General features: G+C 36.1%; 1 protein-coding gene and 1 non-coding gene across 3 annotated transcripts; one reads left to right on the forward strand and one right to left on the reverse strand.

Annotated features, from left to right (window-relative positions):
* Window positions 1-891: 891 nt before the first annotated feature.
* Window positions 892-8,542, forward strand: LOC122074704. 2 transcript variants are annotated; one of them, XM_042639652.1, is made up of 4 exons: window positions 892-1,246; window positions 1,356-1,430; window positions 1,541-1,615; window positions 7,827-8,041. In XM_042639652.1, the coding sequence occupies exons 1-3, from the start codon at window positions 1,082-1,084 to the stop codon at window positions 1,592-1,594; spliced, it is 294 nt and encodes a 97-aa protein (XP_042495586.1). In that variant the 5' UTR covers window positions 892-1,081; the 3' UTR covers window positions 1,595-1,615; window positions 7,827-8,041. The 2 variants fall into 2 exon arrangements, with proteins under 2 accessions (XP_042495586.1, XP_042495585.1); XM_042639651.1 differs by having other exon boundaries at window positions 893-1,246; window positions 7,966-8,542.
* A 992-nt stretch (window positions 8,543-9,534) lies between these two features.
* TRNAK-UUU lies at window positions 9,535-9,607 on the reverse strand. The gene has a single exon. It is a non-coding gene; the product is annotated as a tRNA-Lys (tRNA).
* Between the last annotated feature and the right edge of the window lie 5,254 nt (window positions 9,608-14,861).

The following is a 14,861-nucleotide window of genomic DNA, read 5'->3' on the forward strand; positions in this document are numbered from 1 at the left end:
ACCTTTACGTCTAGACGCAAGGGCATATGAAATTACTACCCTACCCTCTATGAAAAGTAAAAAAGTCATTTAAATTGATAATCTTGCATGCACTCTCATTGTTTTGGCCACACGACTAGGCAACAATCTCTTGCCTTAATCATCAAAACATTATTACTAATGGTTTTTTTTTTTTTTTTTGAAAGAATTACATGATTACCCACTTTAGGGCTTCTTTTTATAAAACTATCTACTTAAAGTTTCTATTAACAAAAATACCAAAAATCATGTTTGGATTTACAAAACTACACACACAAAGTCTCATTTAACAAAAATACATAATTGTATGTAAAAGATGAAGGAGAATCACTCTTTTGGGTAGGTTCCGGTGATTGTATGTAAAAGATGAAAGAGAATCACTATTTTGGGTAGGTCTTTAAACCCAAACTTGATTTTGGGTATTTTTATTAACTGAAACTATGAGTAGATAGTTTTGTAAATCTAAACATAATTTTAGATATTTTTGTTAACTAAAACATTAGGTGAATAATTTTGCTAACCTAAACTTGATTTTGGATTTTTTTTGTTAATTGAAACTTTAGATTAATAAATTAATAAAAAAAATTAAAAATGAGTAATCATGTAATTTTTCCTCTTATATTGTTTTTTTAGTAGGGATCCTAAATTGTTGTAGTTTAACAGATCACGTTCAAGTAAATTTTTTACTATAATAAAGTTTGAGCCGATACCGATATCCTATTTAATACCATAGACTCCAGTGGAATGAATCTTTCTGTTGGCGCGTGGCGGTCAGGGCTGGGAACCTATGGGCTGGGGTGTTGGCGGTTAGGGGTTAGGGGTTAGGGGTTAGGGGTTAGGGATTAGGGACTTGGGGCTTGGGGCTTGGGGCTTGTAGCTTGCGGCCTTGGGGTGTTGGCAGTTAGCTGATAGGATAATTGGACATTTGGTCCGGTGGCTTAGAACTGTGGAAGTCCCATTCTTCGAAGTTTGATGAGGAGAGGATAGAAGAGATCAAGAAAATAGGAAACCGATACAGGGAAAAACCCTCGAAATCGGCAAAGAATTTCTGAGTTTCACTGCAATGACGAGCAGTTGGAGGAGGACTTTCGGAAACGTCAGATCTTTTATTGGTAACTCGATGGGAGGTCTGAGAGGAGGAACCAATCTCGCTTCATGGGCTGTCGCGGGAACCATAGCCTACTTTCTTTGGGTCAAACCTTCTCAAGATCTCAAAAGGGAACAAGAGGTTGCTTGATTTTCCATATAATTCAATGGTGTCTTCTGTCGATTCCTTCGTTCTTGAGTGATTGCGAATTTGAATTTTGTAATTTATTTATTCATTAATTTGGTTTCAGGAAAGGGCCGCTCTGGCTGCAGCTTCGGATACTTATCGTTACGTTGAAAAAAGAAAACCTGTTCCTGATCCTCAGGTTATTTTTATTTTTTTAAATCTCTCTTTATCCAACCAAACTATTGTTTGATATGTGATATTCGGGAAATTGATACGCCTCCTTTTGTTCTCCCTCCCAAATTATGGCAGGAAACTGGCTTGATATATGGGAAGAAGAACCCAACCAAGAAATTGGACGATTAACTTAGCTCAAGTTACTAATCAGTGAGTTGGTTTTTGCTGCATTAATTGTGGAATTGAATTGATCTTTTATCCCACCGATGATATACTTATCCGTTAGTTTTTTATTTTATTTTATTTTATTTATTTATAATGAATTATGATTTACATTAGTGGTTTTTAGGTTGTTTGTGCTTGTAACAAAAATAGTTTTTAGTGTATTGAGGTGCCACTCCTGTTGTTGAGTGTTGATAGCAGAGAACTGGGGTCAAATTCTGCCTCAGATTAGGAGGGTGGGTGATTCCTTGTATTAAAGAGAAAGGAAAAGAATGATTCGTGCATATTGCATGGTAGGTAATTGTCTCCATTGCTATTTGTCTTTCATCAATCTTGTTGGGAAGAGATGCGGAATAACCTTTCCACTTGTGCGAGTCAAGGAAGTGAATAGAAAACAAAAACAAAAGGAATGGAAACGAAACAAACACAAGCCAATCAAACACCAAATTTAACGTGGAAAACCCTTCAAGGTGAAGGATAAAAAACCACGGGGAACTCCAAGAGCAATCCTTTAAAAACAAACAAAGGATTAGAATATTTCACCTATCAAGTTTATGCCCAAAACTTGAGATACATAACAAGATCGAGAAAGAACAACAAACACTTGAAGATATTACAAGGTTACCTCCTACATCAAGAAGATGCTGCCAAATCATATCTAAAAGCCACCAATAATTTCTCCCAAAGCTTGGATAACCCATCCGAACAAGGAAATATGCAACTTCGGTTACCGGGCTGAACAAGAACATGAAATGTTGTAAAAAACAGCCTCAAGAATGTGACCCAAACGTGAGTGTAAACTTCTTGCAAAATTCTTTAATTCTTCTCCAAGAGCTTCAAGAACACCTTCTCCTTTGCTTCACAAGCAAAAAAAAAACTATTATCTTCTCAAACCGTGTCACTTTCTCCCTCCTTGGTGAAGAAAACCCACTAATTATTTTTTCTCATTTATTTTCTTGGAAGAAAAACTCCACTACAGACACTTCCCAAAAGTGACACCTTGGATGGCTACAAAAACCATTAATACCATGGTAGTTTGTGCCAACTCATTGACACTTGACTTCACATGGGTTTGGACCCAACTTGGCCCAACCACCCAACAAGTTTGAACTCTGGAGTTGGATGCAAAATATTTTTACATTTGAAGATAAGAGAAATCATGAAATAATATTAATAGGTAGGGCAACGTCTTACCTAGCTCTCTCTTTTTGTGGGTGCTTCAACACTAACAACACTTAACTAGCTGATCATATAAATTTGTTGTTTAAAGAAAGTAGAAACACTATTAACACAATGGTATTCAAGTTGAATAGGAGCTCATGAGTCCTAATTTAAGAAGAAACTTAAACAATACGAAGGAAAAAAGTTTGCCTATACAGGCTACAAACATATCCAAAAGGAAAATGGTTCTTACACGCCCTTGGTTGGAACCCATTGCCACATACTAACTATTCTTTGGCTGCATGGACTGTTGAATGGAAATTCCAACCATTGGATAGATAGGTCATGGTCTAAATTAGCCACATGTCAAATTTAGAGTATAATTCAATTAAATACCCTCTAGTGTATTGGAATTCATCCTCATGTATGCCCATACACACGTATGGTACTCCAACCACTATTGTACACTTGCTTATAGCCCCTGGATTTTCAAAGATATGTTTTTCCACGTGGCAAACTCTAACAAGGCTGAAAATTGATATGCGAGCAGGGGATCTAGTGATGCCGATCTTAGTTAAAAAGAAAAAGTAAAAAAACTCTGTGGTTCAATGGTTCAATTTGGGTCAGTTTTTTTTTTTTTTTTTAACTAGATCAGGATGCGATTCATGATTGTTACCAGTTCTTTGGTTCAGATCTGGTTCACAAGATCCACAGATAAGGTTTATCCAGTTTGTGGGGCCTAGTTTGTGGTTCAAGAGGGAGATTTGCTTCTTTTTTTAGTTACTTGTTTGAGTCAAGTAGTAACTCTATCACTGCAGCCATTGATTGGAAGGCTTATAACATTTTGACTTCTATTTTATTCGATTGAATGAATGAATAGAATACCAAGTTTGGATTTGAGTTGGTAGCCAAGAGAAGGCTTCCTCTTTCTCCCCCTCCCTATCCCCTCTTCTCCTCTCTTCTCTTTCTTCTTTACTGTTCAGTCCCAGACCAGTTCCTATCTCTTCTCTTTCTTCTTTCTTTCTTCCAAGCCTTTTCAACCCTGATTCTATCAGGAAAATATTTTAAATTTGGGCCTGTGGAGCAGCCGATCTAATTTTTTATTCCTTATCTAGAATCTGGGTTAGCTGGATGCATCACCTATGGCCTGATCCGATATGTCACATGGCAGTTGTTCGTATTTAATGTGAGAATGTGAGAAGGGTTCCTCTCATGGGTTGTAGGAGGTAGGAACTGGGCTCTGAACACAAGTGATGGGGAAGGAAGGAAAAATAATTTCAGATTTCATGCAGTGGCTCTATTTGTGGAATGTAAACATTGCTTTACACGATTCTGAAGGGAAAAGTTTTACAAATCTCCCCTTCACCAACCCCCAATTACAAGTCAATTTTCAAAATGAAACAGAGAAGAGTGATATGTGAGTTCTATATAAGTATCCATGATTGGCCTTAATACTTAATTGGACTGATGAAAAATTACAAGTGATGAAAACCTTCAGGTGCTGTATATTGGTGGCTCAAGACTATCTTCTGTTCTTACCTGTTTGAAAAAGGAATGATGATAACAACCAGAAGCAATTATTGGAAATGATTTTCTATTTCTATGGAAAATAATTATAAATGGGATAGAGGATAGTAAGGTCTCCTATAAATGGGAAAAATTGCACCAGTGACATCTGGAATGTATGGAACATACATCCATTGATTGCTCATACGTGCAAGAAACAATGAATAAACTGTTACAAATCTCACCTGGAAGCAAAAGTTGATTATTGTCAAAAAAAAATTTAATTCTCGATGTCTAAAAGATCGTTTTGTTCCTTTTGTTTTGGGTACTTGAAGGAAGAGCTTTAATATACTTATGCAATGTAAAAACTTGTAAAAGGGGGAGGTTGTTTAAGAAGCTGAGTTGACCCTTAAAATTCTTCAATCAAGACATCAATAAATAAATTCAAGACGGAATTAGAGGACCAGACTAGTAAGATTGACGCCGAACGCAAATTGCAAAAAATACCTATATATTCCAAAGAAGCAACTTTGGGAGTAGTGGTGAGAAAATATGTGCATGACGCCATGACCTAAGGTTGACAAGAAGTATGGTTCTAGATAGAGTTGAATGTGAAATAGTGTAGCTGATCCCATTTAGTTGGGATTAGGCTGAGTTAAGTTGAATGAGATATCCAATATTCGCTGGATTAGGAACTGATCTCTCATTGATGCAAGATTTTCTTTGGAGATTATAATTGTCTTCGCTTGCTTTGTAAAGCAACAATATAGATAGCAAGCTATGTGGGTTTGCTTTGGTGAGGGTAAATGCTTGTGCTGATTTGGGAAGGACCATGGCAAGCTTTAAGGAAGTTGGTTCAATGGCAAGAATTGCACAATAAAGACCAACTAACACACAAATGAGGGTGGTATGGTGCAAGTTGCCAATGTAGGAAAAATGTGGCCGAAAATGGCCTTGGTTGAAGCAATGAAGAAAGTCATGACAGCTTTAGAGTCAACAGAAGATATGGCTTTAAATAGAGTGGGATGAGGGAACATGATTTACGTAGTGCTGTAGCTGATCTGAAGTGGTGCAAATAATCTTGGTCAGTGCATACCGGAAATAATCACCTATGGGATTATGTGGGAGGGTAATCAGATAATTATTGACTTCAACAATTTCATTTGTTTGAGGGGGTCAAATTTTTGGCAGGATTTTCAAGTGTGGAAAATCGGTCAAAGTTTGTATCTCTTCACGGCTTTGCATTGTTTGAAGGGGCATTAGTCTGGAGTTGCTATGAGCCCCATGGGCACATTGTTTTTGCCTCCAAGTTCTTGTAGGCATGTTAATGATTGAAAGGTAGAATCAGTGCAATATTGGACAAAGTTGGACAGCTTCAACAGAGTTCCAAAAGCTGGGGATAGGCAAGTGTGGAGACTGCACTTAGGTCCTCCAAGAGAGAAAAGGGGGATTGGGGGGGACAATCTGCTCTTACTTCATGCCTGGTCTGAGGTGGCATTTTCTACTGACTTTATGTGGAGATTCTGCATATTCAAACAAGTTTGCCTTCTTTTTAAGGACCTAGTGGTAAATGTTTAATGTTCAATTTATGCTTCTCATATAAGTATATTTGGGTGATAATGGATCACCACCCTAACTCATTGCCATGTCACCAAGAAAGCATATCAGACATTCTTTCCTTCCCTCTGGGCTAGTTAGATTACTTCTTTCACCCTATGAACATCATGATTTATGAATGGTTAGATGAACCATAAAATTACATAGTGTGGTATGATCTTCTTAATGCTTTTCCTTCCATGTTGTCTTGTCCTGCTGGAAGAAGCAAATAGGGATAAGTACGAATATTTGGAAAGTAGTCAACGTGGTGAAGAATCTTCTTTAATAATCCTTAGCCACACAATTTTTAGAGCTCAATGAAGTACCATCAGTGATAACCGTCTTTGTATTGCGGGTTCCTGCAGTTGTATTCTTTCCTGTTCGTGGGGTTCTGTTCTGTTTTCTTTCCTTTCAGTGAAATTAACTTTTTTGCAGTGTTCAAGATTAATAAACATGATGCGTTATAATACATTTTTTATAGACTATGGTACTAGTCTTTTATTCCCATTAATCCTGGAGTGTTGTTCAGTGTAGAACATAGTCATCTTGGAAACATCAGAAAATGAAACTGTGTTTCCATTTCTGCACCAAGTCCACAGTTCACCCATTTTAAGTACTCCCTTTTGGTGTTAACTTTTAACAATTGTATGCTCTACTAGTAAAACCCCTGGCTGATTTCTAAATGCCCCTGTAAACATGATTTCAAAAATTCTTCTAGCTGCTTGAGTTGCCAGGTTGCACCCATTTCTTCTTTCTTTATATTTCCCTTTGTTTTTTTTTTTTTGTCCAATGTCAGTTTATAACTCAACATAGAAAATTTGTTACTTTTATTTCATTGCTCCATAGCTTTTGGATTTTATAAGGGAACAAATAGAGAAAAGAAATCTTATGGCTTGATTTGTACTTCACTGGACTATGAAAAGATTGATTTGTGATTTTTGTTGAGTTAATGTTTTTGCCTTTTGTATTGGTCCTGCAAATTCATTTAATAATAGTGAAAGTTAATTAAAAAAAATAAATTTGGGGGGTATATGAGACCGCTCATGTTTGACATAATCATAATTGAAAATAAATAAATAAATAAATATATATATATGGGTGAAAATCCACTTTCAAAAGCTGGTTTGGGGTTTTAAGTAGTTGGGTATCAATATCTATGTGTACAATCTCCACGAGTTCTATCTATTATGGTGCTTGATGGGGAAGCATTTCACCATCCGTGTTATCACCTCTCGACCATAGACTGGCTTCAACAATATTTTAAGGAACTTGATCTTAGGGTCTTATGGAGATATGCATAAATGGCTTAAAACGGTCTCTCTAATTGTAATATTATTGGGCATTTCAATGCACAAGGGCGTCCTTAGAAATGAAATTATTCAACTGATGATATAATTAATAAACCAAGGTTATTTCATAAAATTATGGAATGCTGTTATATAGTTAAGCAATTACATGTTTATTGCATTATTTTTAGGTAAAGGTTTCCTCCACCTCCTTGATTTTTAATATTCATTTTGCTGAACGGTCTTTGATGGTTGCCATCCCAAATGAGTTTTTAAGGATCAGAGAAGCTGGAATATTATACGTGAGCCAGATGATGACCATCTCTATGCTATCTTTTACCAACTTTATGCCCAATTTATTGTCAGCATTGTGTTTGCCCCCTTCCCAGGATTTAAAAATAGGAAATAATCAAATATGACTCAGAGTGATTGCAACCCAAAGATTTTTTTTTTTTTAGTTTTCAACTGAACTCTTCTATTTCTGTTGGCCTGCATATCAGTAAGGTTATTGTATCATGGTTGGATCCATTAGGGATGTTTAACATAGGTTTACATATTTTTCCCATGAGATAATATTTCTTTTTTGCGACTGTTTAGTCCTAAATCATAGTTTTCTCCACCATAATTCCTTGGGGATCTCTTTAAATCAGGTTCTGTTCTCCTTGATTCTTTTGATGGAAGCAATGAACAATTTGAAATTTGGGCACTTTTGAAGGACACTACTTTATGGCTTTCATTCTCTACATCCCGATGCTAAATATGTTATATTGTGTTTACTGATGATTCCAGCTGTGATTCTCTCAAGTTGGTGACTGAAGGAAATTTACTTCTAAGCTGTTCAATTAGTTGGTTCATTTTCTTATCAGCTTTAGTGAGATGAAGCATCTTTGCTGTGCTTCATGTCTGACCTCAGCCATCACAAGCAAAATGTAGCTCTAGATCTTGAGTTCCATACTCCCTACGTGTCACCGCAGCTTAATTTATGGACATTTTGACAATAAAAAATGCTTTGCTGTTTGTATGGAGCATTACGGTTCTGTCACTGGCTACTGACTGTAAGCAGTTGTAATGGTGTAGCTCATTTGTTGTGCTTTGTTTTACATGCTAAGCCATCACACAGGCTGTGTGGTGGGTGAGTTAGTTCAATAAACACCACTTAAATTTTTTTGAAATCTGTTCCCACTTTTCAGTTATCTTATGCAAGGGAATGTAATATCTAGTACTGATGGCATTACAGTGAGGAAGAAGTAGAATAGAGCAAATTCTTCCAAAAATATATTGCAGTGATGGGAGTATGCTTTGACATAAAATTTGAACTCAGTTGTACATTTCTACTCCTTAATGTGAAAATATACTGTTTCCCTTATTTCTGCACTTTGAATGGTTTGATTTTACCGGACTCTGCATATCTACCTACTCTTAGTCTTGGTATCTCAATGTAAGCACATTTGGTGAGAAATCCAATGCAGGGATTTAGTTCACAGTAACGGGACAGGTATAGGTTTCTGGCGAAACTGTATCTCATCGATATGGGTACGGATTGGCTGGTTCGATACTGAATTAAACACTACTTTTTTCATCAAATATTCCACATTGGTATTGTTCAGTTATGGCTGATACCAATACTGATACTGATTCCTAGAACCTTGATCCAATGAATACATTATAATTGCCCCGTCTACTGTCTTGATACGTGTCTGTGCAAGTCAGCGATTGGTTATATTTCATTGGATATGATGGTTATGATTGGGTTTTGGGTTCCTCATTAATACTCATGCTCAATTGTTTATGATCTGAAATACCCTTTGGGAAACTAGTCTTAAATTAAAGGTGTCAAAATCAAACCAGAACTGGTAAATCATTTATTAAATACCCTACAAGACTCGGTAGTGCTTCTTCAATCGGATTCTGAGGCGCCTATGCACCTGAATTTGCTCGGTTCTGAACTTTAACTTGAACTTCCTTCCCTTTCCTTTTGGGGAGTGATCTATGAGTGAGCTCTTTATGATTGACTGGGTGTGATTTACTTCATCCTGATTGAGTCTTTTTTACCTCTGATCCTGTGTCCGTGGGTGATAGCTGTTGAGTGACCTTTCGTTTATAAACCTGACGTCATACCTCAATTTATATAGATCAAATAGAGAGTAAGCTCATGCAGTTGAAGCCAAATTCTCCTAATCCATCCATCAAGCCGATCATATGCTGTCTTCTCATCTCATTGATTGTTCATTCAGTGTGGGTTCAACTTCTTTTCTTTCTTCCAAAATCCTTTATTTGATCCTCCTCTCAGACATGAAGGGCATATCAAAATGACTACTGCAGATCCGTAAAAGAAAAAGAAATTAGTCTTAGAGATGACGCCGTCTGTGGGAATCGAACCCACGACCACGTGGTTAAAAGCCACGCGCTCTACCAGCTGAGCTAAGACGGCAGTTGTTGTATGTTGTAGACTGTAAATGCTAAACACAAACTAATCTGGTAATTCAACCGCCCAAGAGGTTCCTCACACATCGCTCATCACTCGCGATGTCAGAAATAATAAAAATAAAGCAGACTTAAGAAATGGGATATAAGAATTAAGAGGAACATCCCACGTGACCTTGGACCCCACTAGAATGCTCCAGAGACAACATCACGTGAACGTGGGACCTACACGCATGCTCTCCTCACTTGGATACACGCTCATGTGATTTTTTGTTCTCCACGGGCCATGGTCTCATCCACCACCGCCAACGTGGCGGCCCAGCACGTGAATGGGGTCCTGGAAGAGATCTCTCTTTGCGATGTGCATCACAAATCGGCATTGGACTCAGACCGAGTTGGTGACTCGAGGTGAAACGGTATATAATGGGTTGGGGCCTCGGCCTGTTGTACTTTTGTACTTGGGTCTCTTATTTATGTTCTCTCGAGAAAACTGAAGTTTTGTGTCTTGTCTATGTATGCGATTCTGATCCAACATTAGAGATTATAGCCCATTCCAGCCCATCTCAGCCCAGTAGCTATAGCCACTTGTAGTAGCCCAACTAATGAGGGTCCAATCTAAAAACATTTTAGATAGACCAATGGTATTTGTAGACATATCTAAAGTCCTAGATAACCAATGCAGGACTAACACTATAATTTTCAACAACTCAAAAAAGAAAAAAATCCTTCTTACATGTAGTTTCAGCATACTTGGCTCTACATGTGGAGAAACAAGTAAGGGATGACAACAAATAAACCTTGCTTTGATATTATGTTGGAGGGTCCAACTCAAAATCCTAAAGCTATTAGGTGGAGATAACCAATTATATATGAAGATACATCTCGGACAACTGATATAGGATTATAAGTCTATAGCTCCTAACATCTCAGCAAAATATGACTCCAATTTTTCAAGCTAGTGGCTCTTAATCTTTTAAAATTGAAGGTTGAAGACATCCCTCATATGTCATTGTAAGAGAAATAAGGCAAGCACATGACAAGAACCCTATATATCCCATACTATGACTAACACTCACTAAACACTAATGGAATCATATAATCATTTTCTCCCATTGTCGTCCACATATTAATTAACTTATATATTTAATGAGGAAAGGTTCTCTGAACTCGCGGTGGAAGATTTGCCAACACACTTCTCTTTCTTTTTCTGTTGACACTCTCTCCTCGCTGTCCCCCTATTAACGAACCGTCGGCCGTCCCCCTTACTGATGGGTTCCCAACACCGCCAGCATTGAGAACCATTGAGAACCCTCTCCCATTTTTTATAATAAAAAAAGATAATGAAGGGATGAAGTTACAATCAACAAAAATTTAAATTAAAGGACTCTCTCATTAAACTTAAGAGGGCTCATTGGTACGTACAACCTAATGCAATTGAGAGAAAAAAGAAGGAGGAAGACGACAGTGGAGTAGGTGTCAACCACATGTTTGTCTTTGCTAGCGAGACATTGCATCTCCACTATTCACATTTCATTAATATAAAGTAATTTGCAACTTGATTATGCTTTGAGTTAATAATAATTAATCCACGTAAGGGATGCCCAAAGGCATTGTCAAAGCTTAATGTGCATATATCCACTTAATTATTTAATTAAGTGGTCCCTCAACCCTCCTCCCTTCTCCTTCCTCAAGCTTTAAGTTTGTAGGAAATTATGGGCCTTCCACCCATTATTATATTATAGACTTCTAGTTGCCCCCCCCCCCCTTTTTTTTTTCTTTTTCTTTTTCTTTTTCTTTTTCTTTTTAAATCTATCTAGTCTCCTATACATTTCAATCTTAAGTCCTCTCCTAAACCTTGGATGGAATCTTGTAAGTTGAGGAATGTTGTCCTTAAATATTAGTTCTTTTGCTATTGTGAACTAGTGAGGATAAAGGCATATACTATGGTGATGAAATAAGTTTCTTTATATAGTTTCAGATTCTCTATGGATTCTTAAAGAAAGAACAAATTCCATATGGCTTTGTTTACTTAATAGAAACCCATATATACATACTATATACTTGTATAGTAATTATGAGTTGTGACAGATGATATACCTTTGACTAAAAGAAGATTTTCCCCTAACTATTTAGAATCAGTATTGAGGAAGACATTATTCTTTGAGATAGTTGTGTCTTACTTTGAGGGTTCAACAATGAGTGAACCATAAAGCCTAAAGACCCTGGAAAATACCTAGAATAGGGAATATTTTATATCTTCCTTTCGGCAGACAAGCAGCTTAATTATGGGTTAGTAAGTTAATTACTGAGTCAAAAATTTGATTCGTTTCGTACTCATTTTTTAGCTGTGTCTCTAGGATTAATTAAAGAATTTAAGTACCCTAGATTTGATTCAACATTAATTCAATGAATTTGTGACATTGATTGGTTATATTGTCTTCTATATATGAAAATAATCTGTTTTATTGCACTAACCCTATTCATGACAGTCCTTAGTCATAAGTAGTGGCTCAAGACTACTTTTTTTTCCTCATTAAGAATCAGTTTGGGTGCATTAAGCTGTGGTTCATTGAGGACTACATGATGAACAAGGGAAAGTTGGATTTGGTTTCTTGATTAGTTAGGTTTATATGCTTCTAGAGTGTCATCTCTTCGATATCTCCGTTTGTTTTTGTTGTAAAAATTTTCGTGTAAATGATATTTTACATGAATTTTTTTTTTCTCTATGTAAAAATTTTCTACTTTTATAGAAAAATATTCATTTTCTATCATTTTACATAGAAACAAATGGAGCTAGTGGATATTTCTATCAAGAAAAATTAATGAAGATGGATTAAAAGGATTAATGGATGCGGTTCTTATTCCATAGAACCCTCCAGTCTAAAAAAGCAGATGAACCATAGAAACATTACTTGGATTCTGGTTAACCTCTATTTTAGCAACTAATCTCATTGGTGGATTTATCGAGATGAATGCTTTAACTTTTTCGATTGGCCGAAAAAGTGTTTCATAAATTAATTTATAATAGAAATCAAGATGTCCATTGAGGAAAGCAATCCTTAATTAGTGGACATTAAGTGGCTTACTTTCATAAAATATGATGTAAGAAGAGATGTTAATCTGTCAACTCATATATTAATATTTCAGTGTTCACAAAAGGTTACATCACTCTTAAAATATCATTTAAATATGAGTTCTAATAGTGTGAAATGTGATTTACCTCTTAAGATAATCTGATTGGCCATGAAACAAATAAAATCAATTAATGAAAGCATGGAAGAAGCTATAACCTTTACAAGAAGAATGTACATCTTTAATGTCATTTCTATCACAAGTTTGTGGCTCGGGAGATATATTAATTAATTATATCAATTCAAATAAAAAATACGAATCAATGATAATTTTTATAATAGATACTTCTAACTCTTTAGATACTCTTAATTTATTAGTTTTAATAAACTAGAGAATTAGCATAAATATGAAACAATACAAACATTTTTCTTTTTGATATGAGAGGGAAAATATAGATTGATAAGCAAATCCTCATACATTAAGCATAGAAAAATATATAATTAATCATTGTTAAGCCTTGGTGTTAACTTGATATCTCTTATTACAAGTGTTTGAAAACAAGTAAAAAAAAAAAATGTTAAATAATAAGTGAAAGTTTTCCTTCACATAAGGTGAAAAGAAAATTTCACCAGAAAAAAAAAAGGTCAAAAAAAAAATCTCTTTAACCATGATGATTTGATGATCTAATTGGATTCTTGAAAATAATGAATATTATCATTGACTCCTATGGATTAAAAGATTAGATATAGAAAAACTTGGTTCTAAATAATATAGAACTTGAATGCTTTGATGTTTCACGTTTTCCATCCTTATCTGATTTTTATATGAGAGAGAGAATGGTTCAATGGAATTTCCATCAATGGAAAATAAAGGAAAGAAAATAGATATTCATAGCAAACCTAATGGCTCCAAGAAGGTTGAAAAAGTATACAATGTAAATGTTGAAGATGGATTTCACATTTGAAAATACAAAAATACCCAAATAATTGAGACGATTATCCTCTTGTAGTGAGTGCAACCATATAATGAGCATCGAATGACCAAGATCATTTGGATATATGTTCCAAGGTCATCTCAGTCATCTAATACTTATCTCACAGTTGAGCCGCACTGACTGCGGAGAATAATTTTGCAAACAATTGTGATGGTATAATTAATGTCAATGTATCTGTAAGTCCTTTCCTTTGGTAGAGATATACATGAAATCTAGTTGGTCCATTAGTCCAGTGACTCCCAGTCCAGGTGACGACATTGGTGGGCCCACCTGGCTCACCAAGTCAGATTCCCATCTGGTCAAGCCCATAGTGAAGGAAAGTCCCAAGCCGCCCATTAAACGGTGAACTTTGGCAGTATATATATGGGACCCACAAATTCACAAGTTGAGGGTTGAGTTAATAGTAATTGTTGATGCTGACTTGGCAGCAACCAACAGTCCACATCATCCTCCATAGAAAAAAGCCACGTCATCTATCATTCACCCGTTTGAGCCTCTTTGGGGACAAAGGAGTGAAAGGACAAAGCTCTGGCGCTCAAAACTGGCCACGCCGCATGTATTTTGTAGATACCGTTGGACCCAAGTACCGATGAACCGACACTCTCCACGTGTCTGACAGATAGACATCTAACCCACGCTGGTTTGACTTTTTGACGGAAGGAGATTAACAGAGGGCTCTATTGAGATTTAAGTCTGCACGTGCACATCGCTGCATTTCTGACTCCCCGCCCTGCCCAGGCCTGGGCGCATAAGGGAATTGAGGACAGGCGTATCTCTCTCTCTCTCTCTCTCAAGTGGAAGTGGTCCAGATGAACTGAAAGTGAATGCGGATCATCAATCAAAAACAGCCGACTTGGGTCAGTCCGGATTGGACCGTTCCTGTACATAGGGTGTCAATTTAAAAAAAAAAAAAAAAAACCAACTGTTTAGAATCGATTTAAATCAAACCGAACTAATAAATTAATTCGGTTTTTATTTCAGAATTTGTTAAATCTTTTTTGGGTTCACTTCAATTTAGAAGAAACACAGTTGAACCAAACAAAATTACCCATTTTCGAACCGAATAAGGAATTAGATATATTATATTCTTTTTTTTAATGTTTCAATCAATGTGTATGATAAATTCTACTCTTTTTAATGTTTGGAAAAAGTTTTGTGGATCATGGCCTTAACACATAAGGTTTTTTTTTTTTTT

Source organism: Macadamia integrifolia, chromosome 3, assembly GCF_013358625.1.
Source record: "Macadamia integrifolia cultivar HAES 741 chromosome 3, SCU_Mint_v3, whole genome shotgun sequence".
Lineage (NCBI taxonomy): Eukaryota > Viridiplantae > Streptophyta > Magnoliopsida > Proteales > Proteaceae > Macadamia > Macadamia integrifolia.

Excerpts from the sequence above, each read along its gene's own strand:
- LOC122074704 (XM_042639652.1), top strand. The coding sequence starts at position 1,082 with ATGACGAGCAGTTGGAGGAGGACTTTCGGAAACGTCAGATCTTTTATT. Across the intron at positions 1,247-1,355 it reads ATCTCAAAAGGGAACAAGAG|GAAAGGGCCGCTCTGGCTGC; the intron begins GTTGCTTGATTT and ends ATTTGGTTTCAG. Across the intron at positions 1,431-1,540 it reads AACCTGTTCCTGATCCTCAG|GAAACTGGCTTGATATATGG; the intron begins GTTATTTTTATT and ends AAATTATGGCAG.